Genomic DNA, 26,468 nt, shown 5'->3' on the forward strand with positions numbered 1-26,468 from the left:
AATCCCACCCCGCCGCTCCGACGCCAGCTGCCGTATTCTCCAGCGCCAGTTTTCGGGCAGGGGCGGGGTTTACGCCATGCCAGATGGGAGTCATTTGCAGCGGCCCCCGGGAATTCTCCGCGCCCCGTTGGGCCGAGCCGACATCAGTTCCTGGCCAGTCCCCCTGGCGTGAAATGGACATGATCCCACATGACGGGACCTGGCTGGTAGGCCGTCTAGTGGAGTTCTCAGGGGGGCGCGGGGGCATCCGGCCCTGGGGGGGGGGCCCATGGTGGCCTGGCCTGCGATCGGGGTCCACCGATCTGCGGGCGGGCCTGTACTGTGGGGGCACTCCTTCCTTCCGCTCCGGCCTCTGTAGGGCTCTGCCATGGCCGGCGCGGAGAAGAACCCACCCTGCGCATGCGCAGGAACACGCCAGCCGGTCTGCGCATGCGCGGAACCACGCCGGTGGTTCTGCGCATGCGCCAACTCACGCCGGCCCTTCGGTGCCAGTTGGCGCGACACCAACCCCTCCGGTGCCAGCCTAGCCAGCCTAGCCCCGGAAGTGCAGAGGATTCCGCAACATCCAGTTGGCCCAACGCCGGAGAGGTTCGGGCTGTTCTTGGTGCCGGCGTCAGGCTATCCCGCCAATTGCGGGAGAACCCCACCCAGTATGTTCTCCCGGTGTCTGCTTGGGTTTCCTCCGGATGCTCCAGTTTCCTCTCACAGTCCAAAGATGTGCGGGTTAGGTGTATTGGCCATGATAAATTGCCCCGTAGTGCCCAAAGAGGTGTAGGTCGGATGGGGTTACGAGGTTCGGATGGGGTGAGTGAGCCTAGGTAGGGTACTCTTTCACAAGGTTGTTGCAGACTCGATGGGCTGAAAGACCTCCTTGTACACTGTCAGATTCTATCATTCAGCTGGTGCACTGCGTGCCCCTCCTCAGTGTTCTTCTCCACTTGGTTCAGTGGCATCGTGGATTGCTGTTGCTGTTTTTCTTTTTGTATTGGCGTTGTTGCACGATCAATTACTGCAAAGACGAGGTTAAAGCATAACTGAAGGCTTTAATAGACTAGAACTGTTCCCCAGCAGCTCAGGTACAGAATGAGGACAGCTGGGACAGCACCGACTCTTACACCCGCCTATCTGGGCGGGGCTACATACTATACAGCCAATGGTAAACCCCCAGGTTTGACCAATGGATCTTCAGCCTCTCAGGTGCTGCAATATCTGATAATACCACATTCACCCCCTGTTAAAAAGAGTCCCGCGGGGGTCGTGGCCAGCGGCTACAACTGTATTCAACATGGTATGATCAGATATGGAGGTACCGTGATACCTCTTTATCGTAGAGAATATTTACAATCATGGCAGATATATACAGTCAGTGTTTATTATTTACAGTTACAGATCGGTTAAGATGAAGCTTTCAGTCTGTCGGGTGCCCTGGTCGTCCTCTGTGATCGTCTGGGCCTCGGTGGTGATTCCGGTGGGTGTCCAGGCGTCTGCAACTCCGGGAGCGTGGCTTTGGCCTCCATGGCAGCTTCGTCACCCCGAGACAGCGCTGGTGGGGAGAGCAGTTGACCTGGGAGGGGGACGCCTGTAGGGGGAGTCGGTGGGTGGGTGGGCCCAGGCAGGAGCGGCGGGAGGACTGACCCTCCTGTGAGGTGCTGCAGAGGGGGGGTGGGGGTGGTGGTTGGGGTGCGCGTGGGGTTCCGGCGGGCGCCAGGTCCCGTCGGGAGACCGTATCTTGTCGGCCGTCAGGGAACGCCACGTAGGCGTACTGGGGGTTAGCGTGCAGCAGATGGACCCTCTCGACCAACGCGCCCGACTTGTGCACCCGCACGTGTTTTCGGAGCAGGATGGATCCGGGTGTCGCTAGCCAGGTCGGGAGCGCGGTCACAGAGGAAGACTTCCTGGGGAAGACAAGGAGACGTTCATGAGGTGTCTGATTGGTGGTCGTACAGAGCAATGACCGGATGGAGTGGAGGGCCTCCTTGAGGACTTCTTGCCAGCGGGAGACTGGGAGTTTCCTGGACCGTAGGGCCAGTAGGACGGTCTTCCAGACCTTCCGTTCTCCCTCTCTACCTGCCCGTTTTCCCGGGGGTTGTAACTGGTTGTCCTGCTCGAGGCAATGCCCTTGCTGAGCAGGAATTGACGCAGTTCGTCGCTCATAAAGGAGGACCACCTATCACTGTGTATGTAAGCGGGGAAACCGAACAGTGCAAAGATACCATGGAGGGCGTTGATGAAGGTGGTGGCGGTAATGTCGGGGCAGGGGATGGCGAACGGGAACCGTGAGTACTCGTCAATCACGTTCAGGAAACACGTGTTGCGGTCAGTGGAGGGGAGGGGGCCTTTGAAGTCCATGCTGAGGCGTTCAAAGGGACGGGAAGCCTTTATCAGGTGCGCCCTCTCTGGCCGGTAGAAATGAAATGAAAAAAAAAATGAAATGAGAATTGCTTATTGTCACAAATGCTTCAAATGAAGTTACCGTGAAAAGCCCCTAGTCGCCACATTCCGGCGCCTGTTCGGGGAGGCTGTTACGGGAAGTGCGGTTTGCACTCTGCGCAGATTTGGCAGTCCCTGGTGGCTGTCCTGACCTCCTCGATGGAGTAGGGCAGGTTGCGGGTCTTAACAAAGTGGAAAAAGCGAGTGACCCCCGGGTGGCAGAGGTCCTCGTGGAGGGCTTGGAGGCGGTCCACTTGTGCGTTGGCACATGTGCCGCGGGACAGGGCGTCAGGAGGCTCGTTTAGCTTCCCGGGACGATACAAGATCTCATAGTTGTAGGTGGAGAGTTCGATCCTACACTGCAAGATCTTGTCGTTTTTTTATCTTGCACCGCTGTGCATTATCGAACATGAACGCCACCGACCATGGGCCAGTGAGGAGAGTGAATCTCCTGCCGGCCAGGTAATGCCTCCAATGTCGCACAGCTTCTACTATAGCTTGGGCCTCCTTTTCGACTGAGGAGTGGCGGATTTCGGAAGCATGGAGGGTACGGGAGAAGAAGGCCACAGGTCTGCCCACTTAGTTGAGGGTGGCCGCCAGAGCTACGTCGGACGCATTGCTCTCGACCTGGAAGGGGCGGGACTCGTCGATGGCGTGCATCGTGGCCTTTGCAATGTCTGCTTTGATGCGGCTGAAGGCCTGGCGGGCCTCCATCGACAGGGGGAAGGTTGTGGATTGGATCAGGGGACGGGCTTTGTCTGCGTAGTTAGGGACCCACTGGGAGTAGTAACTAAAAAACCCGAGGCAGCGCTACAGGGCCTTGAGGCAGTGAGGGAGGGGGAACTCCATGAGGGGGCGCATGCGTTCAGGTTCTTGGCGTATAACTCCATTTCGCACTACGTAGCCCAGAATGGCTAGACGGTCGGTGCTAAATATGCATTTATCCTTATTGTACGTTAAGTTAAGGATTTTAGCGGTCTGGAGGAATTTTCGGAGGTTGGTGTCGTAGTCCTGCTGGTCATGGCCGCAGATGGTGACGTTATCGAGATACGGAAACATTGCGCGAAAGCCGTACCGGTCAACCATTCGGTCCGTCTCACGTTGGAAGACCGAGACCCCGTTAGTGACACCGAAGGGGACCCTTAAAAAATGATAGAGCCGCCCATCTGCCTCGAAGGCAGTGAATTTGCGGTCGGTCGTGCAGAGGGGTAGCTGGTGGTAGGCGGACTTGAGATCCACCGTGGAGAAGACCTTATAATGCGTGATCCTGTTTACCAGGTCGGATATGTGGGGGAAAGGTACGTGTCCAGCTGCGTAAACCTGTTGATGGTCTGACTGTAGTCAATGACCATCCTATGCTTCTCCCTGGTCTTTACCACCACTACGTGGGCTCTCCAGGGACTGTTGCTGGCTTCAATGACCCGTTCCCTTAGTAGCCTTTGGACCTCCGACCTAATGAAGGTCCGGTCCTGGGCACTGTACCGTCTGCTCCTGGTGGCGACGGGTTTGCAATCCGGGGTGAGGTTCGCAAACAGGGAAGGCGGGTCGACCTTAAGGGTCGCGAGGCCGCAGACAGTAAGGGGGGTATAGGGCCGCCGAATTTGAAGGTCAGGCTTTGCAGGTTACACCGGAAGTCCAACCCCAGGAGTGTAGCCGCGCAGAGGTGCGGAAGGACATAAAGGCGAAAATTGTTGAATTTCCTTCCTTGGACTGTGAAGTTTGCTAGGCAGAACCCCTTTATCTCCACTGAGTGGGAACCGGAGGCCAGGGAGATTCTTCGATTCACAGGGTGGGTAAAAAGTGAACAGCGCCTTACCGTGTCGGGGTATATAAAGCTCTCCGTACTCCCAGAGTCGACCAGGCAGGACGTCTCGTGGCTGTTGATGAAGACCGCCATCGTTGCTGTTGAGCGTGTTCAATGCCGAGTTTGGTCCAGAGTCACCGAGGCCAGACGCAGTAGCTGTGAATTTTGATCGGGCAGTGTATAGTCGGCTGGGCTGGGGTCCTGGGGCCCCATCCAAGATGGTGTCTCCCATAGGTCGCACACGGTGGTCGGAGATGGACAAAATGGCGGCGCCCATCCGTCCAGCATGGTGCCCGGAGAACAAGATGGCGGCGCCCGTGAGCCGCACGTGGCCCTAGGATACGGGGGTGGCGGTGACTGCTGGCCACCTGGGGCCCAAGGAGAAGTTCACTGTGGCAGCCCGGAGTCGCCGCTGGAGACCGCGGCCACCGCTCGTGCCTGGCAGACCCCCACAAAATGGCCCTTCTTGCCGCACCCTTTGCAGGTGGATGTGCAGGCCGGGCAGCGCTGGCGCTTTTCTTGCCCTCAGAAGAAACAGCGGGGCCCATCGGAGTTGGCGGGCTGCCTTACAGCGCAGGCCTGCGGGGACAGGGGGAAGGTCTGTGGGGCTGCCGCTGTGGGATACCATGCTGCCCAGGGGGCCGCCGCACAGTCGGGCACATAGGATTGTGCGTTCCTGGAGGCAACGTCCATGGACCCTGACACGGCCCGTGCCTCCCCAAGTCCCAGGGTGTCTTTCTCTAAAAGACGCTGGCGGATCTCTGAGGAGCTCATACCTGCTACGAAGGCATCCCAGATTAGGAGTTCCGTGTGGTCGCTCGCCGAAACATGCGGGCAGCCACAGCTTCTTCCCAGCACCAGTAGTGCACAGCAGAACTCCTCCAATGATTCCCCGGGGCTGTGTCATCTCGTTGCAAGCAGGTGACGTGCGTAGACCTGGTTTAGTGGGTGGATATAATGTCCTTTAAAAGTTTGATTGCTGCATCAGTCTTCCGCCTCCTCGATGAGGGTGTAGATCCCAGGGCTTACCCTGGAGTGCAGGATATGCAGCTTCTGCTCCCCCGTGGGTGTGCCTCCAGCCGTCTCAAGATAGCCTTTGAAACACGCCAGCCAGTGTTTGAAAATCGCCGCTGAGTTTGCCGCGTGGGGACTGAGTTGCAGACACTCCGGCTTGATTCGGAGATCCATCTTCTCTGCTTAAGTGTAGTCTATTAAATTGATGCACGATCAATTACTGCAAAGACGAGGTTAAAGCATAACTGAAGGCTTTAATAGACTAGAACTGTACCCCAGCAGCTCAGGTACAGAATGAGGGCTGCTGGGACGGCACCGTCTCTTATACCCCGCCTATCTGGGCGGAGCTACATACTATACAGCCAATGGTAAACCCCTAGGTTTTACCAATGGAACTTCAGCCTCTCAGGTGCTGCAATGCCTGATAATACCACAGGCACGTTCTGCTTTGCGCAGCAATGGAATTGAACATGGCCTCCACGATTACAGCGGAAGCACAAAAACCCGTGACAATGGAAAGTTTCCTGGGGATTGTCTCCCTCACATCGATAGCAGTCCACTTCTGACTTGGGTTGACAACCCGTTCTTTTCTCGGTCCTCTGACTTCGATCCGGTCCGGAGGACCGTGTCTGGTTCCCTCCTGTGCTCATTGATCCCGCCAAATGGATCCCGGCCATACTAACCCATACTTGATTCACTTCCCTTCCAGCATGCTTTGTAGCTCATTGCCACCTTTTTCAGTGCATTCCGTTGCCTGAATTACCTCGACCGCCTTTTTCTAACATGTTTGCATTTTCAGTTTGAGTTTCTTTTGGATGTTGAGTTTATGGACTCCACAACCGAAACAGTGGTGCAGCATTTTGTGAGAACAAAGCGGTTCCGAACTCAAAGTGCTCAGCGAACCGGCGAAGTCTGGCTCTGAAGGCTGAGATGGACTCTTCAGTGTCCCTGGCAGCGGAATTGAACTTGTACCACTGGAGGATTATTGAGGTCTAAAAGTGCAGCATACACCACCTTGAATGGCCGAGCAGGCTCGAGAGGCTGAATGGCCTAGTCCTGTTCCTATGTGCCTGTGTTCCAGCAGGCCAGATATTCTGAATGCCCAGGCTAAAGTATGTACTTGAGGATTTGGGGTACTGCTCATTATTCCTTGCTTGTCGTGTATGAGCACTCAACATCAGGGTAATGTAAGGGGCTAGATTCTCCATCGTCGGGATCCTCCGCTTCGCTGGCAGCGCACTCACGCCTGCGGATTTCCCGATGACGTGGGGGTGCCCACAATGGAAAACCCCATTGGCTAGCTGGCAGGGCGGAGGATCCGGCTGCTGGCGGGGGCGCACCGCACCATTAAATGGGCAAGGCAGGACGGAGAATCTCGCCCTCGGAGTGAGATTTTTGATCAGTAAGATTCATTTCCTAGCACACTGAAACTTCCTCATTTTAAGTAAACGATATCACATTGAGCCAAAATGAGTGAATTTGTCTCTAAACGAGTGAAATTTGGACAATTCAGTATGCAAACTAACAAGTAATCACTGCATGTCTAATTGAAACAACTGCAGACTACCTTGCCATTATTAAATCTTGTCAGCTCGAACCAACTACATTGGCCTCAAACTATTGTCCATGGTGATTCTCAAATCATTCTCAAATCAGCGTAAAATCTCTGTCACGATCACGGATTTTAAATATTAATGGACAATAAGAACTATCGTTTTTGAAGTTTTTAAATGTTTTCTAATTAGTGGGGCAATTTAGCAGGGCTAATTACCGTGCCACCCCGAATGCTGCTGTGATTTGATTACAAGGTTCAAATCACTGATAAACCAAACATCATTGGCAGGACAGGATAGGATGATTGATTTCTCACATTTAATCTATGTCCAAGCGGAGGCTGCAAGTGATTGAAGGGATTATTCATAAACTGTTGAATGCTGTTTCAGTTAACTGTCTGACCTATCGCAAACAATTAAATCAGCTTCCAGTCAGGAGAATTATTCCTGACACTGGCAGCGCAGTTAACTGACGGCACCTTTCCTCGGGTTGAGTTCAGGTTGTTTAATGAAGTGTGACTGAAGTCATCGCTTTAGGGCGACCTTTTCTCCGTGCCGAGAAATTGAAACTTGCAAAGAAGCGTCACAAAATGGCATTATGCCGATTGAAAGGGAGCTGGATCCTCGTGGCAAGTGGAAAATGATGGGAAAGGCAAAGATATCTGCCAATTATCTCCACTGAAGCAGCTTTCAACTATTCATCGCTAATAGAATTTACTTGGCAGCTTTTATTAAGGTTGCGCCACAGAAAAGGATGCTTCTTCGGCACAAAATTACCGACTCAAGTTGAAGGGGAAGCAAAGAGGAAGAAAAGTTCTTCTATTTTTGTAGTGAAAATGTAGAAACGAAAATTCAGAATCTGAGCTGGCAGCAATTTTGCTGCGATTGAGATTGCGACGCACGCATTCGATTATAGGAATGAGAAAATCACCTAAAATGGCAGAAATATAAAAGGAAGAACGCGGGAAGGCGAGAAATCTGACAGCACTCGCAGCGTAACTTTCAAATAATTTCGTTTATGTTGGAATTGGCTGAATTAATGTGTCATTTTAAATTATTTATTCCATCTGTCGGGTCAAATAAAACCCCAGACTTAATCTTCACAGAAAATATGGAAAAATAGAGAATCTCAAGACTAGAAAGTGGCATATTCCACCCTCCTGTTAGCCTAGCAATTGTAATCAATCATTTGTTTCTCTTCAAAGATATTTGCTCAGTGTTACCAATTGGAAGATGGGAACTTAGGTTCTGATTTGTGCTTTATTCTTAATTTCCCTTGGTATATTAGACTCATTAGTTCTAATGGTTGTGAATGAATAACAGTCACATGTGTAATGCTGTATATTGTCTGCCTGAAGCTGAGAGTTATGCTGCAGTTTACAGTCTAAATGTGCAAGAAATTGAGGAAAAATGTGCTGAACTTTTTAAATGTAAAGGAAATGAGCCCCCTGGGGTGCATACTGTGGACGCCTGTAATGTTGATTTACACCATAAGAACATAGCAAATAGAAGTTGCAGTCGGCTATTTGGTGCTTCTGGGCTGCTCTGCTATTCAGGAAGATCATGGCCAATCCATCTTCCTGCACTATCCATAAATCCCTTAACAACCAGCTGATGCACGATCAATGACCACTAAAACGAGGTTGTAGTCCAACTGAAGGCTTTAATAAGCTAGATGTTTCCCCCAGCAGCTCAGGTACAGAATGAGGGCTGCTGGGACGGCACGGGTTCTTATACCCTGCCTATCAGGGCGGAGCTATTATGCACTCTAGTCAATGGCAAGCATATAGGTTCTACCAATGGTACTTCAGCCTCTCAGTTACCGTAATACCTATAATGCCACACCAACCATGTATCAACCTCGTTATGGAATATATTCAATGACTGAGCATATTCTCGGGGATAGAGAGTCCCAAAGATCCCTAACCCTTTAAGTGAAGAAATTTCTCCTGGTCTCAGCTGAAACAGTCTTGACCACACTCTCAGCAACATTTTTGTTGTAATATTACAAACTCTGGGGGAAATACATACTGTGACCTTCCATAAATGTAACTTTCCAGTAAAGTGTTATTAAATGAATATTGGACTATGACATTATTTAAAAGCAAATTGTAAGATGTGAAAATATAGAATCATAGAATTCTACAGTACCAAAGGAGGCCATTAGGCACAGGGCTATCAGTTTGAAAGAGATATTCAATCGAGCCCTAGGCCCAAACATTTTCCCCAGAACCCTGCAAATTAGCCTGCTTTAAGTACATATCCAATTATCTTTCAAAAGTTCCTCTGGAATCTAATTCCACCACCTTTCCAGGTACTTGCCCGTACCTTCCGAGATTGTTGGATTGGCACTGCATCCAGAATTTTCCCCAACCCTATGCTGCTCCACATTTCTACCAGGGTCTTCCATGCCCAGCAGTCCTGAAAATGTGGAGCACAGAATCCCGTAAAGAACTCCTTTCAGATCATAGTGGAGTGGGGGAAAGTGAAACCCAGATTTAAAGCTCAAGCTGTGTATGTTAAGTTTGAATGTTAGAGAATGAATGCTTGTGAGCAAATGCTAGTGAACGAATGCTAGTGAACAAATGCTCGTGAATGAGTGCTAGCGTTGATTGTTAATGAATGAGTTAGTGGATGAGTGAGTAGGCGGGTGAGGGGTGTTGAGTAGGTGGATAAGTGGATCGGGGTAGGTGGTAGGGGTAGGTGGGCACGTGAGTATAAGGTAGATAGGTGAATGGGTAGTCAGGTCAGGGGGTGTCAGGTCAGGAGGGTAGTAGGTTGGTCATGAGGCTAGTTGGGGGCTTGGGGGAGTCAGATGGTTGGGATATGGTCAGATGCTCAGGGTAGTAGTTGGGTGTTTGGGGCGGTAGTCAGATGATCAGGAGGGTATTGAGGGGAAGGGATGTGGATTTGAGGATCAGAAGGGTAGTTGGATGGTTGAGATGGTAGTCACAGGAGGAAGGGGTAGTGGTATGGTCAGGGGGCGGTCGGGGGGTAGTTGGATGATCTGGGTGGTAGCCATGCGGGGTTTGGGATATGGCTGTCAGGGAGAGGAGGGGGTTAGGGATGTATTTTGAGGATGTCAGGAGGATGATTAAGGGGTCCAATTGTGTGGTTACCCAGGAATTAGACTAGGTTTTAACCCACCTAATATTTCCTGAGCAACTAGATAGGCAGGTACATTACATCTGACCCAAGTCTCTAAATGTAACTCAGGGTCAGAAGTATTTGCAAGGCTCCCAAGGAGCAGGGGAATTGCCTGTCGGAAATTGAAATATCCCGAAAAGTTCCCAGAAACGTTTGCACATCGGGACTCCACAAGGTCCTGACATCTCAGTCATATGTCCCGTCTCCAAATAGAAGGGAAGATTTGGCTGAATATATTCTAGATTCCTCTGTGTGAAAAACACACTCTTCATTTCCCCACCAGTTCCTATGTCAATTATTTTAAATGATGACCTCTGGTTACTTACCATTACCAGAGGAAATAGTTTCTTCCTACTGGCTCTATCAAAAACCTCAACATTTTGAATATTTCTATTTGGCTCTTCTTGACCTGCTCTGCTCTAAGGGAAACAATTCCAATTTCTCCAATTTATCTATATAACTGAAGTCCCTCAACTCTGGTATTATCCTGATAAACATCCTCTATGCCCTTGGACATCCTTCCTAAATACCTATAGTTTCTAATCCCTCAGTTCTTGCATCCACCTCAAAATAGTACCATTTTGACTAAATTGCTTGTCCATTTTATTGTTCCTACTGATCCTCATTAAATGGCATCTCCCATGTGGCTGCGCATTTCCACCATTATGCTTACATTCTTCTGAAGTATACTCGTTTTATTCTGTCATGGGATGTGGGCTTCGCTGGCAAGGCTGGCATTTGTTGCCCATCCCTAATCGTCCTTGAACTGAATGTCTTGCTAGGCCACTTCAGAGGGCAGTTCGGAGTTACACATGTCACTGTGGGTTTGATGTCACATGTAGGCCAGGATGGCAGATTTTCTTCCCATAAGGCCTTTCCCAGAAATGGGTTTTTACAATTGCTGATAGTTTCAAAGTCAACATTACTGAGACTAGCTTTCAATTCCCACTGGCATTGTAAGATTTGAACTGGTGTCCTTAGGGCATTAGCCTGGCTCTCTGGATTACTGGTCGAGCAGCAGTACCTCCCCACTACTATCCCCCCTTACTATTTCCCACGTTGCTAAGTTTTGTATCATCGTCAAATTTCAAAGTTACGGGGCGGGATTCTCTGATCCTGAGGCTAAGTGTTGACGCCGCCGTAAACACCATCGTGTTTTACGACGGCGTCAACAGGCCCCTAGGAGCAGCGATCCTGCACCGCACAGGGGGTCAGCATGGCACTGGGGCGACTCACGCAGCTCCAGCTGCTGATACTGCCGTCAGAATGGGCGTCACAGGTCTGCGCATGCGCGCTACGGCCGGCACGAGTTTGCGCATGCGTGCTATGGCCGTCACAAATTCGCTCATGTGCATGGGTTGCCTTCTCCACACCGGCCCCGACGCAACATGGCAGAGAGCTACAGGGGCCCAGCGCGGAGGGAAATATGCCTCCACCAAGCCTGCCCGCCGATCAGTAGGCCCCGATCGCAGGTCAGGCCACCGTGGAGTCCCCCCAGGGTCGGTTCCCCCCTCCTCCCCACCAGGCCGCCCCCCGCAGCATGAACGGCGATGTCCCGCCGGGTAGGACCACATGTAAACAGCGCCGGCGGGACTCGGCCTATCTCGGAGGGCACTTGCACTTGGCACTCCTACCGCGTAGAGCGGCCCCCGACTAGCACCGCACTGACCGCTGGCGTCAATGGTGCCAATTCTCCGGTCACCGGAGAATCGGTGGACCGGCGTTGGGGCGGCATCGCGTGAATCGCGCCCCCTCACGGCGATTCTCCGACCCGGCCCGGGTTCGGAGAATCCCGTCCACGCTTCCTAGGCACAAGTCCAGAACATTTATATACAACACAAACATGGCTCAAACACCCTACTGTCTGCCCCCCCATCCATAACCAAGATAACTTTAATCCTTTCTCTTTTCTGAATATTTGTAACATGGTACTTTATCAAATGCATTTTTAATGTCCATATATGCATGCGCTACACTGCTATTATTCCTCTCTGTTACTTCATCAAAGAATTCAATTAGAACTTAATCAGAAACATTTGGCCTTAACAAATTCATAAAAGCAAATTACTGCGGATGCTGGAATCTGAAACGAAAGGGAAAATGCTGAAAAATCTCAGCAGGTCTGGCAGCATCTGTAGGGCGAGAAAAGCCCTAACGTTTCGAGTCCGATGACTCTTTGTCAAAGCTAACAGACAGAGAAAGTGTGAAATATAGACAGAGTAAGTGTGAAATATTTCCCACTTTGTCTGTTAGCTTTGACAAAGAGTCATCGGACTTGAAACGTTAGGGCTTTTCTCTCCCTACAGATGCTGCCAGACCTGCTGAGATTTACCAGCATTTTCTCTTTCTTAACAAATCCATGCTGGCTTGTCCTTATTCGCAATATATTCACGCATTCGTTCCTTTTCTAACTCTTAATTCTGATCATGTCAGTACAGCTGTAAATTAAACATAAGCTCAAAGAAACTCTGTCCTTTGCTGTGCTGGGTTTCTGGGTGCATGCTTTATGTTATCTTTGTTTAAATATGTATTCCTTTGTGTTATATGATTTATTTAACTACTCCCAGATCTCTTATGAACAGAGTGATAAACCTCTAAGTCCTTCTGAGCGTTTAAGCCAACATATAAAAGAGAGGTCCATCATCAGCCTTGAATCCATTAAGCAGCTTTCCCAATACCTTGTCCTTAAGCTCCAGTCTGACATGTGATATGCTTATTTTCATTGAAGCTACTTAGCTTTGTAAATGTTAAATCAATCCCAATGCCATCAGCGGCACCAGAAGATCCTGTTGATGCCAATCGAGCTGCCTCCGTCGCCAGAAAACATGCCCCGGGGGCGAGGGAGGGGGGTGGTGGAAGGGGGGGAAGGTAGAAAATCCCACCAAGTGTTTAACATCGTCTCCCCTATCATAACCATTCATTCTGAATTATTTTCTTCTTTCCTCACCCTTCACTTTTCTAGTTTAGATGTTTCTTAATTAGAGTCTGATGGACTTTTTTTTTGGTTTTGCCTATTTCTCTTACGTAAGCCACGCTTTCCACGACACCCATCTCAAATCGAGACTTTCATGAGCTAATCCAAGTGACCAGGATTGCACACGCCCCCGGAACATGTTGCTTCTGGTTACTGTGTCGATGACAGTCAGCATTTCCACCATAATATCTGTTTAAATGGGTCCATGTTTCCTCGCCCTGTTCCCTCTTGTTAAAATCATACAACCCTCAGCAGCAGGGCAGGCTGACTGAGTGAATGCCTATTTGGCCTTCCTTTGCATTACTAAATCCTAATTTTTGAAATGGAAATTCAGGAGACATTTTCGGTTTAATTCCTTGGCAAGCATAAAACTTTAAAAGTTTCTTAACAAAGGCCTTTGATATTACACCAAATTTAGATTACGTTCAAAACTAATATACCTAGTAATTAAGGCCTGTTCAGTCTATGTATTTCTAGATCCATAAACAAGCAGAGGAAATTATACTCCAAACTGAATTGAAATATGGAAAACATATGTTTGCTGAATGAGGTTTTGTATATCATCAGGTGTTTGAATGCTCTCCTTTACAGGCAAATGGATTTGTGGTTTATTCTTTAAATCTGATCAGTGGAATATATATTTTTTCCAGCAATTGCTTGAATTCTCAAACTCATCCCTGGTTCTGCCTGCTGTTGATTGGAGGGCCATAAAACATCTGCAGGAAAATCAAAATTGGACTAAAGTTCAAATTGACCATTTTGAAGAGTTTGACCTGAATATAGATCCTTCAAATCCAAACTTAATCAGCATAAACTTAAGACCAGTCAACAGGTATGTGTTTAAATTCCTAACCTAATCTATAGGCACCTACTTTTTCAATTGTGATGAAATAAAGGAACTTCTGACTGAATAAGAACTGTGAAAAACCTTTTGATATATTCCAGTGAAAGATCTTCATTGATCCTTTTGTTGATAATAATAATCTTTATTATTGTTGGAAGTAGGCTGACAATAACACTGCAATGAAGTTACTGTGAAAAGCCCCTAGTCACCACATTCCGGCGCCTGTTCGGGTACACTGAGGGAGAATTCAGAATGTCCAATTCACCTAACAAGCACGTCTTTCGGGACTTGTGGGAGGAAACCGGAGCACCTGGAGGAAACCCGTGCAGACACAGGGAGAATGTGCAGACTCTGCACAGATAGCGACCCAAACCGGGAATCAAACCCAGGTGCCTGGAGCATTGAAGCAACAGTGCTAACCGTGCTGCCCATCACTGAAAGTGAATGCTAAGTTATTGAATAAATATGCACATCACTAGATTTGAAAGAGTTGAGCCTGATGATATACAGTAAATACACTTAGTTCATTTTTTATTTGGTTCATAGTTTGTGTCCATTAATACATAATGTGAACAGACTTGGGGCCAGAAGAGGACTATCCCAATGAAGAGAAGGACATGAAAACCTATACTGCATCCTCCAAATATAATATTCTGAAGTTTGTTCAAAGATGCATTGCTGGAGCAGAATAGAGAAAGAATCACATTTTAGTTAAGTCCCTGTCTAACGTATGAGCACGTCACACTTGCTTCATACTTATTATAATAGGTTGGCATCCTGCCATCTGTGAGAGATGATGGGAATGCAGCCTCAGAACTTTGTTGAGGATGGCTTCTGTACATTTTTGACAACTGAAAAGGTGATTCTGGAAAGGCAAAGCTGCCACAAGTACCACACATTAAGTCAGTTTTTGCCAGGAGTATGATGTGATGTCTGCTGATGCTTTGTTTATTGGGCTGGCCTCTGCTTTGAAGCTTCTGAAATCACATGTGGTCATTGTAATGATATGTATAGTGCCAGTGTAGTAAAGGGTTAATATGTGAAACTATGTGTAAATCAAACACTAGATGGCGTTACTAATTCATTGTATATAAGACAGCATCTCCAGGATTCTGGGAGAAACTGAAGAGAACATGATGAGAGCAGAGTGAGAAATGATTGTAGAGACATAGCACAAGGTCAAGTCATAGTGCAGTTCAATAGATAGAATATTGATTACCGTGCCACAGGTTCAGTATTACTAGTAAGTAAGTGTGCGAACCTAATCAAAGTTAGTCGTGTAAAATAAATTAGTTTTGATTCAAACTTCATATTTTTATATTCTTTGTCAACACTACGTATCTGGCTATCTTGGAGGCAAAGGCAAGGAATATAACAGTCATGGTGGCAAACCGCTGCCCACAGATATTGTTGCCATTGTAGGATCATCAGCCCAAGCTTCCCACTTGTGATGATCGATGTTGAGGGCTTCCATGTCGCTATTGACAGCATCCTTGAAGTGGAACTTTGGGCACCCTGCCCTCTTGGCACGGGCTACCTCTCCATAAGCGTTTACTTGGGTTTGCAGTCATCTTCATTCTGTACACATGCCAGAAAACCCTTCTAATCCTGATGATCATTAGTATGCTTGGTATGTTTGATCAGCGGGATCTTCTGGTCCTGCCCATGGCGACCCCCCACCATGGACTCCCCAGCGGGGTGAGTGCAAGCAACAGGAAACCAATCCTGCCTTCAGAGTCAAAATCTTATCTTAAACATGGAAATTTATGTAGAATATTTGGTTAATTTAAATAATGCTGCTGAGCCTTTTGGCAAAGAAGCAAAGTATTGTAATATTTTCTGAAGCTTTATAAGTTTCGTGATGTTTCTAGTTTCCAAAGCCGAGGGAATAACGTTTCTTCCAGATATGCATTTATTATGAAACTGGGGTTTTACTTATTCATTTTGAATATGTAGAAGAAACATAACTTAAATTTAATAACCTTTCAGTGACACAGGGCAGAATTTGTTCAAACCTCTTTCAAGTATTTTCTGGGGAAACATGCATCATTTCCTCAAATTCCTTTGACTAACCAAAAGCAATTCCATGGGAGTCCGTGAGTGTCTTCTAGTACTTTTGATGAAGACTATAATTTAATTCAGGTGAAGGGTAAGTAGTTGAGTTTTAAAAAAATGTCTTTGACAATGGAAGGAGTGTATATATATATAAATATATATTTTCAATGAGCCTTTGAGAGTTAGCATGTTCTAAGTGAAGATGTTCATGTCAATCATCTGGGATGCTAGGTAGGACTCCAGAGGGTTCGTAGGCGCTCTTGTTCAGTGGCCTGTGATTATTACAACATTGAGGTACACTGTCACCCTAGACAGCCCTTAAGAATATTTTCCATGAGGCGCCGAATGATAGCACATGCAGACGAGACTCCGAAGGGCAGGCGTGTATATTCATACAGGCCCTTATGGGCGTTAATGTGACGTACTGTCTGGATGTTTCATCTAGTTTGAGCTGAAGGTAGGCATGGCTCATATCCAGTTTTGTGAAGGTTTGACGAGCTGCCAATTTGGCATACAAACCCTCTATTGCGGCATGGCATGCCTATCCAGCTGTGAGATTTTGTTGACTGTTAGTTTGTAATCTCTACAAAGACGGACTGACATATTAGGCTTCAGAAGGCAGACCACTGTCTCAGTTCACTCAGCGGACTGTACTGGCCATATTATCTCAAGGCTTTCCAACCATTTGAGTTCAGTTTCTACCTTCGCAAGCATATGGCAGTAAAATCCGAAACAAAGTGCTTTCTGAGCTGGAATTGGAAGAGTTAGACTCAGAAAAAGGTCTGGAGACTTTATTACATTATATGGATAAGATTTATAAGAAAGATGACTTGTTAAGTGCTTATGAAGCATGGTCGGATTTTGATAAGTTCCGGAAAATGGAGGATATCTCCATGGAAGACTATATAATGGAATTTGGCAGGCTATATAAAAGGCTGCAGAAACACAACCTGGAATTTCCACAGTCTGTGTTGGCCTTTAAATTACTTGACTGTGCTAGAGTGAGCAATATGGATAGGCTCCTGGTTTTGACAGGAGTTCAGTTTACTGATAAGGATACCTTATTTGAACAGATGACAAAAGCTTTACAAAAGTTTCTGGGGAAACATTTGATTCCGATGGCTCTGATGACCCAAATAGGTCAGCCTGCAATAAGGCAGAATATGGAATTTACACTACTAACAGGATGGCAAAATCGTATGGCGACGAACAGGGCTCAAGACTATAGAAGGAGACCGAGACAAGGCAATTATGAAGACAGAAACCCAGTTAGAACCTCCAATAGGAAGATGAACCCCAGAAATGCATGGGGCATGATAAATCGATGTTTTTGATGTGACTCTCAATACCATTATGCTTTCAACTGTCCAACTCGTTATGATAGAGTGTTTGAAGCGACACATGACACGGAAGAGTCAGAAGAGGAAAAAGATAGTGACCAGAAAGAAGGCATTGTCCTCTTGACAAGCAGGCTGCACATCTACTGTGTGTGGAATTGACTGGTTAAAATGTTACCTGGACTCCTTGAATGCTGAAAATCGTAACAAGGTTAAGGAATTTGAAAGTTCCACAAGTTTCAGGTTTGGGGATGATAATACTCTGAAGTCGCTGAAAAGAGTGGTGATCCCTTGCAATATTGCCGGAGTGAATCATTTCATTAGCATGGATGTTGTATCAAGTGAGATACCTTTGCTTCTGAGCAGACCGTCGATGAAGAAAGCACACATGAAACTGGATATGGAACAGGATAAGGCAACAGTTTTTGGAAAGACGGTGGACTTACAATTTACACAGTCGGGACACTATTGTATTCCATTACTGACAAATAATATTTCAAGTAGAGTGGTTAAGGATGTGTTAATGGCAGGTGAAAATCAGACTTTAGCTGATAAAAAGCTTGTGGTATTAAAACTGCATAGGCAATTTGCACATCCGTCTCCTCGGAGGCTGAAAAATTTATTAAAGGCTGCAGGGGTAAGGGATGACGACTATACTAAACTGATAGAACAGGTTAGTGACTGCTGTGAAGTGTGTAGGAAGTCCAGAAGGACACCAGCACGACCGATAGTAACCCTACCTTTGGCCAGGGATTTTAACAACATTGTGGCCATGGACCTTAAGATCTGGGATAAAACAAATAATATATTTATTTTGCATTTTGTAGATTTAGCAACCAGATTTAGTCAATCAACGATTGTACGAAGTAAAGAAAAGAGAGTAATTCTAGTTCAAATCGTGGAAAAATGGATAGGGACAGGAATGGGTCCACCGGCAAAATTCCTTACGGACAATGGGGGTGAATTTGCTAATGATGAGTTCAGGGATATGTGTGAAAACATGAATATCAGAGTTATGAATACAGCTGCAGAAAGCCCATTTAGTAATGGTGTCTGTGAAAGAAATCATGCTGTCATCGATGACATGCTTCAGAAAATTTTGGCAGATCGACCAAATTGCAGGCTAAATTCAGCTTCAGCATGGGCAGTACATGCAAAGAATTCATTGCAGATGGTTGGGGGCTATAGTCCTTATCAATTAGTGTTTGGTAGAAATCCTAAAATTCCATCCATTTTGGATGACCAGCCTCCAGCTTGAGAGGGGACTACAATTAGCTCTGGTTTTGCTGAACATTTAAATGCATTACATAGCAGTAGAAACGTTTTTTTGGAAGCTGAAGTCTCTGAAAGAATTCGCAGAGCTTTAAGACATAACGTACGGCCATCAGATGCCGTTTTTCAGCAAGGAGGCATGGTATACTATAAGAGAGACAATTCTAATGAATGGAAAGGCCCAGGGAAGATCATAGGCATAGATGGCAAAACAATTATTTTGCAACATAGTAATCAAACTGTTAGGGTCCATTCATCAAGGATAATGGGTACAGATTACAAATTTTCAAATTTAGACAGAGCAGACAGACATGATGAGGAACCAGAGTCACCTGGTACGCATGTGTTACAGAACTATGAGGACCAATTAACTGATATAGACAGGGTTTCTGTGGAAGAACACAACACCTCTGATGAATTAGAACAGGCCATTTTTCCAAAAGGGCAACTGCCAAAAGTTGGTACAAAAGTGACATACTTGCCTGAAGGGTCTAGCCAATGGAAGGATGCAACTGTTATTAGTAGAGCAGGGAAGGTCACTGGAAAGTATAAACATTGGTTGAATGTACAGCATTCGGGGGAAGGAGTCAAGACAATGGATTGGGAAAACGAAGTTCGAAAATGGAGGGCACAGAAACGCAGTGCCAGCTCAGATAGTACATCGGATAGTGAACAGGTCCGCAGGAAAAGGTCGAGAACTATTGAAAGGACATCCCACAGCAGAAGGGAAAGATCAAGCAGTAGTAGTACAGAACGAGATACCAGGTGGGAGATGGGACGTAGTTTATCAAGTTCTCGGAACATGAGTAGGACTACGAATACTAATAGGCGTAGAAGCCCACATGCATGTGAGATTTTGGTGGCTACAAATAAATTAGATGAAAAAGTTATCAAAGAAGCTAAACAGCAAGAATTGCATAGTTGGTGTGAATTTGGGGTATCCACGGAAGTACCAGATAGGGGACAAAAGAGCTCTAACCCACAGATGGATTTGCACGGAAAAGGTTCTTCCGGATGGAACTTATAAGGCAAAGGCCAGGCTTGTGGCAAGGGGATTTGAAGAAAACTTAGAAGATCAGGATTTAAGAGTAGATTCACCTACAGCAGGAAAGGTTATTTTAAAGATCTTCTTGGCTCTATTAGCCACAAAGGCATGGGAATGCAAATCTATAGATATAAAAGCTGCCTTTTTGCAGGGGCATCACTTCCAGAGAGACATTTTTCTCCGTCCTCCTGAAGAAGCAGCTAACACAGAAGGGGTACTCTGGAAGTTGAACAAATGTGTATATGGATTAAATGATGCATCTAGAGTCTGGTATTTTTCGGTAAGGTCAGTTTTGTTAAAGTTAGGCTGTTGCCAGTTGAAAGCAGATCCTGCAATGTTTTACTGGCACTATAAGGGAAATCTTTCTGGCATTTTTATGATGCATGTCGATGATTTTTTGTGGGGTGGGACTAGTGATTTTGAAGCTATTGTAATCTCTGGTTTGAGGAACGAATTCAGGGTTGGAAGTCAGGCTTCCGGTGCATTTAAATATATTGGACTGGAAATTGGACTTGAAACTCATAGTTTATAGTGATGCGTCCTACGCAAATTTATGTGATGGGGTTTCAAGCGCAGGAGTTTTATAATTTTCCTTTTGGGGAACAATGGTAAATGTTGTCCGCTTGTGTGGGAAACAAAGAAAATAGGAAAGTGGTAAAAAGCACTTTGGCTGCTGAAATGTTAAGCCTTGTAGAGGTGGTGGATATGGCTTTTTATATAAGTATGATATTGACAGAAATTTTGGGATTAGGGGATTTGGGTAATATACTTATTGACTGTCACATTGACAATAAATTCCTGTGGGAAAATGTGCACACTACAAAATGTGTCAATGAAAAGAGGTTACGGATAGACATCGCAAGTTTGAAGCAGATGTTGGACAGAGGGGAAATAACAAAAATTAAATGGGTCGACAGGAGCTATCAACTGTCAGACTGTTTTGCGAAAAGAGGGGCGAGTTCACAGAAACTTTTGGATATTGTTCATGAAGGACACTTGTTTCTGTGACTGTTTTTTACTTTCTCGTCCAAACAAAAAAAAGGGGGGGAAATCATGGGCGTCATTCTCCGACAACCCGCCGGGTCGGAGAATGGCCGTTGGCCGCCCCCGCCGAAGTCTCCGCTCCTGGAGATTGGGCGGGGGCGGGAATCCGGCCGCGCCGGTTGGCGGGACCCCCCGCTGGATTCTCCGGCCCGGATGGGCCGAAGTTCCGCCCAGAAATTGCCTGTCCCGCCGGCGTAAATCAAACCTGGTATTTACCGGCGGGACCAGGCGGTGTGGGCGGGCTCCGGGGTCCTGGGGGGGGGGCGCGGGGTGATCTGACCCTGGGGGGTGCCCCCACGGTGGCCTGGCCCGCGATCGGGGCCCACCAATCCGCGGGCGGGCCTGTGCCGTGGGGGCACTCTTTCCCTTCCGCCTCCACCACGGCTTCCACAATGGCGGAGGAGGAAGAGACTCTCCCCACTGCGCATGCGCGGGAAACTGACAGCGGCCGCTGACGCTCCCTCGCATGCGCTGGGAAACTGACAGCAGCCGCTGATGCTCCCGCGCATGCGCCGCATTTCCGCGCCAGCTGGCGGGGAAACAAACTCCATTTCCGCCAGCTGGCGGGGCGGAAATTCCTCCGCCGTCGGCCTAGCCCCTCAATGTTGGGGCTAGGCCGCCAAAGATGCGGAGCATTCCACACCTTTGGGCCGGCGCGATGCCCGTCTGATTGGCGCCGGCTTTGGCGCCAGTTGGCGGACATCCCGCCGTTGGGGGAGAATTACGCCCCATGTGTGTGTTTTTGAGTTTCTTGAAATTTTGTTTTCATCTAATTATTATTTTTCTCCAAGGAAGGGGAGACTGTTAAGTAATGGGTTAAGAGACATTGCAATTAGTTGTCTCATTTATGTTAAGTATCCATTAATTGACACTGATATGTAAAGGGGCTTCAGGTGGCCTCTGTCAGGTGATGTATAGTGAGAGTTTTGTGCAAAGGCTGTTGGAATGAAATAAATGTGTGTTTGTGAAAAAGGAGCAGAACTTTAGACAAAATGTCTAACATTCTAGAAGATTAATCTTGATGGTTAGCATTGATATTATAAGACAGTGGTCAGTCCAGCTGTCAGCGCCACACAATGCTTTTGTTACACATCCTGCCAGACCCTCTGCCTGATGATAACATGGCCAATTAGATGCCAAATGTAGAACAGGGGTGCATCCAAGATGTCTTTGTGGTGTTATCATAACTGTCAGCACTGCAAGTGTTGATGAAGTGTCGAGAGTCGCTCTCTCAATCTAACCTGTGTTGGTCCAGTGGCAAGATGAATCTAGATGGCTGAAGATAGAACTGGAAGATAGAGCTGGCCGTGGGTGACCAGGATATCTTCTGTGTCATGTCAAGCTCTACCTGTTCCACAGCACGGAGCTGACCCACCTTCAAGGTCATTGCAGCTTTGTTTGGTCTCATTTGCGCAGTCCGCCCGAGTCACATTATGCCATCCATCCTGAAATAAGCAACACAAAGAGCACCACAGTCTTATTGTGATTATGGAAAAGGGTGTTGCTGATAAAGAACTCATAGAATTATCATAGAATTTACAGTGCAGAAGGAGGCCATTCGGCCCATCGAGTCTGCACCGGCTCTTGGAAAGAGCACCCTACCCAAGGTCAATAACCCAGTAACTCCACCCAACACCAAGGGCAATTTTGGACACTAAGGGCAATTTATCATGGCCAATCCACCTAACCTGCACATCTTTGGACTGTGGGAGGAAACCGGAGCACCCGGAGGAAACCCACGCAGACACGGGGAGAATGTGCAGACTCCGCACAGACAGTGACCCAAGCCGGAATCGAACTTGGGACCCTGGAGCTGTGAAGCAATTGTGCTATCCACAATGCTACCGTGCTGCCCCATGTTTAATGCAAGTCATCAGCAAGAGGAGGCCATTGTTGGTGCAACTGTCAACCCCCTATTTTCCCCAATGACCCTGTCCCACATCTGGTGATAGCACAAACTCTTGCATTGAAGAATGATTAGTTTGTCTGACTTTGGTACAGAGGCAACCTAGGAGTGGAGGTCATCATAGAATTTATCCTTAGCATCATCAGGGTTGGTAATGGTAGTGGTTTTACACACTGATGAGAGTTACCTGCGAGTTGGAATTTAAGCCCCATCAGGTGATCATTAGCATCCTTGAGAAGGCAAGTCAACTTACTGACAAGGTAGTCCATGACAATAGCCAACTTTGTGCCAGTCTTCCTTTCATGGCCATTACAAGAGAATATGTAACCGGGAGCAATTTCCTTCAGATTCTAAGCCAGAGCTTCTGAGTTCCACTTCTGTTTCCTTTCAGTGAAATATGGCCATATTGCCTGGACTATCTGTGTGTTAGTTCACATTTGTAGCTCCCAATGAATCCACACCTGCTGCTATGTTAATCGCCCATCACCACAGGACTTGTGGCACAAAGCTGACAGGTGATAAATGTGACTTGCATGCAAAGTAGATTATAGGCAGCCTCACTCTCTCAATCTAACCTGTGTTGGTCCAGTGGCAAGATGAATCTAGATGGCTGAAGATAGAACTGGAAGATAAGGCTGGCCGTGGGTGACCAGGATATCTTCTGTGTCATGTCAAACTCTACCCGTTCCACAGCACGGAGCTGACCCACCTTCAAATTATTGGAGCTTAGTTTGGTCTCATCTGCCCAGCCGCTCGAGTCACTCTTCGCATGCCAAGGAAGATAAGCCCCTAAGTCACTGAGGTTAGGTCACCCAGCACCTACCCGCACCTGAAATTAAAGGTGGTTTACCAGGGTGTGGCTTCTGTCACATGCTGACAACTACTTGGGGTCATAGGTGGGGAGGCTGGGTGAACGTGAGGACCAATACAAAGTGAGTCATTTCAAAAGATTGTAGCCAGCCCACACATCATAGAATTTACAGTGCAGAAGGAGGCCATTCGGCCCATCGAGTCTGCACCAGCTCTTAGAAAGAGCACCCTACCCAAGGTCAACACCTCCACCCTATCCCCATAACCCCACCCAACACTAAGGGCAATTTTGGACACTAAGAGCAATTTATCATGGCCAATCCACCTAATCTGCACATCTTTGGACTGTGGGAGGAAACCGGAGCACCCGGAGGAAACCCACGCACACACGGGGAGGATGTGCAGACTCCGCACAGACAGTGACCCAAGCCAGAATCGAACCTGGGACCCTGGAGCTGTGAAGCAATTGTGCAATCCACAATGCTACCGTGCTGCCCGCATGAGAAGTGCTATCCCTCGCTTGCACCCAGAGTGCAGCTGAAGGCAGCCATGAATGAATTTTGAAACATGGGTGTCAATGAGTGCAAGTAATTAAATTGTGGGTGGCATGTGGTGCAGTGGTTAGCACTGGGACTGCGGCGCTGAGTAACCGGATTCGAATCTCGGCCCTGGGTCACTGTCCGTGTGGAGTTTGCGCATTCTCCCCATGTCTTCGTGGGTTTCACCCCCATAACCCAAAGATGTGCAGGTTGGTGGATTGGCCATGCTAAATTGCCCCTAAATTGGAAAAGAAAAAATAATTGGGAACTCTAAATTTATTTTAAAAAAGTAATTGAATTGTGCCAATAAATATCACTGTTACACAATGGTATTAACAAATGTCTTTGTCTTAACTAACAGGACAATTGATTTGAAATTGGCACAGACTCTAGTTGACAATGGTAAGATTGATTTTTTACTTTGTTACTTTTTCTTGGTTTAAGAATGTTAAAGACTGAATTTACATTTCTTGCCTACCCAGTGGGTTTTGAGAGATGTACAGGGCACAATCATTACTCTACAAGCGAAGCTAGAAGGTGGAGGGAGGTTAGGGAGGAGGGGGGGCAGAGGTGCGTCAAGTGTTTTTTCTAGGAGAGGTGTGTTGACAGCTGATTTAAAAGAAAGGGGAATGACACTCAAAGAGAGAAAATCGTTAACTATATTAGTTAACATGGGAGCACGAGGGGAAGTAGAATGATCCATGTTGTTCAGTCTGAATAGGATCCAAGGACCATCAGGTGCATCTGAAGGACAAGGTGAGCTCAGAAATGGCAGGAGGGGCGACAGGAGATATACTGGAGGAAGATGCAAGATCAGGGGAAAGATGGGTTGCGGGGGGGGGGGGGCATTAAAGTTTTTTAGCCAGGTCGTCTAGTGGAAGGTAAAGATGTGCCAGAGACAGCTTATCAGATGGTCTTAATTCCAGCCTTCAGAACAGTGACCACGACACCACACAACCCTGCCATGACCATCTCTGCAAGACTGGCCAGATCATCGACATGGATACCACCATTACGTGAGAACACCACCTACTAGGTACGCGGTACATACTCCTGCGACTTGGCCAACGTTGTCTACCTAATACGCTGCAGGAAAGGATGTCCCGAAGCGTGGTACATTGGCGAGACCATGCAGACGCTGCATCAACGAATGAACGGACATCGCGTGACAATCACCAGGCAGGAATGTTCCCTTCCAGTCAGGGAACACTTCAGCAGTCAAGGGCATTCAGTCTCTGATCTCCGGGTAAGCGTTCTCCAAGGTGGCCTTCAGGACGCCCGACAACGCAGAATCGCCGAGCAGAAACTTATAGCCAAGTTCCGCACACATGAGTGCGGCCTCAACCGGGACCTGGGATTCATGTTGCATTACATTCATCCCCCACCATCTGGCCTGCGAAATCCTAACTAACTGACACAATTCACACCTCTTTAACCTGGGGTTACCCCATCTCTGAATCTGTAAAGATTTAATCACCTGCTAATGCTCGTATTCCAAGCATTATCTGGCATCTTTGAATCTGTCTATATATATGTTTCTGGAACATACCTCTTCATTCACCTGAGGAAGGAGCAGCGCTCCGAAAGCTAGTGACATCGAAACAAACCTGTTGGACTTTAACCTGGTGTTGTAAGACTTCTTACTGTGCTCACCCCAGTCCAACTCCGGCATCTCCACATCTTAATTCTAGTGACAGAGCATGAGCTTCTCACACTTATCGTTTTAGGTGTGGGTGGGAGGGACAGTGGAGAAAGGTTTGGAAAGATTGTTTGCAGTAGAGAAAGTAAGCCTGGGACTATCTTTCCATTCAGGATGATTCTGCGAACTGTTTAAGCAGTCCAGAAAATGTGACTCGGTTGTACGTTAATTGATCCACCAGGTCTGGCAGTGAATGGCTAAACTAGTTGTCCACTATATTCTTTGATGTCTGTGTTCCCTGGACTTAAGATAGCAGAGATGAGGGCCATACCGGGTTAACAACCAGAGTTAGAGAGTAATGGATTTACTGTGAAATGGGCATCAAAGGTGCATGGTTAAATAAATCAGTAGCTGCAAAAAATGTTGTGAATGGACGGCCAAACGTTTGATAGTTCAAATTTTGAAAACACAGTTGTTCGTGAATAGTTTAGGGTTGGGACATGAAAGGGGGATGTAGGTGGTGGGTGCTACAGGTATTCAGAGATCACCTTGTATGTAATTGATATGATGGGAGTAGCAAGACCAGAAAGGAAGGCAAGGTCAAAATTGAGGTGGTGAATATTGGTTAGGGAGCTTAGGAGAAGGGAGTGATTTAGGGAGATGGAGGGCAGTGAGCTCAGAGGGGAGAGAGTATAGTGAGTTGAGATGAAAGTTGAAATTGCACAGGATCAGAGGTTGTTCATGCAGTGGCTGAGGGGAGAAAGCAGGAAAGATATCCCAGTGAGAACTTTTTTTACCTCACTTGTGAGAGGACAATGATGTTGAAAAAGAGATGGGAAGGACAGAACAAGGTGAACTAAACAATGGTCGGGGTTTTCCGGCACTTCACACCGATGGGACCTTCCCCCCCCCCTATGCACACACACACACACACACGCACACACACACGCACACGCACACGCACGCACACACACACACGCACACACACACACACGCACACACACACACGCACACACGCACACACGCACACACACACACACACGCACACACACACA

At 47.4% G+C, this 26,468-nt stretch overlaps 1 protein-coding gene across 2 annotated transcripts in view; it reads left to right on the forward strand.

Annotated features, from left to right (window-relative positions):
• LOC140396194 (V-type proton ATPase subunit S1-like) overlaps positions 1-26,468 on the forward strand; it is a 72,348-nt gene that overhangs the window by 22,376 nt on the left and 23,504 nt on the right. For both annotated transcript variants that reach the window (XM_072484473.1, XM_072484474.1), the window contains exons 4-5: positions 13,573-13,754; positions 24,136-24,176. In XM_072484473.1, coding sequence (XP_072340574.1) covers positions 13,573-13,754; positions 24,136-24,176 — 223 coding nt within the window. The remainder of the gene's footprint in view (positions 1-13,572; positions 13,755-24,135; positions 24,177-26,468) is intronic.

The sequence above is a fragment of the Scyliorhinus torazame genome, chromosome 19 (assembly GCF_047496885.1).
Source record: "Scyliorhinus torazame isolate Kashiwa2021f chromosome 19, sScyTor2.1, whole genome shotgun sequence".
NCBI classification, from domain to species: domain Eukaryota; kingdom Metazoa; phylum Chordata; class Chondrichthyes; order Carcharhiniformes; family Scyliorhinidae; genus Scyliorhinus; species Scyliorhinus torazame.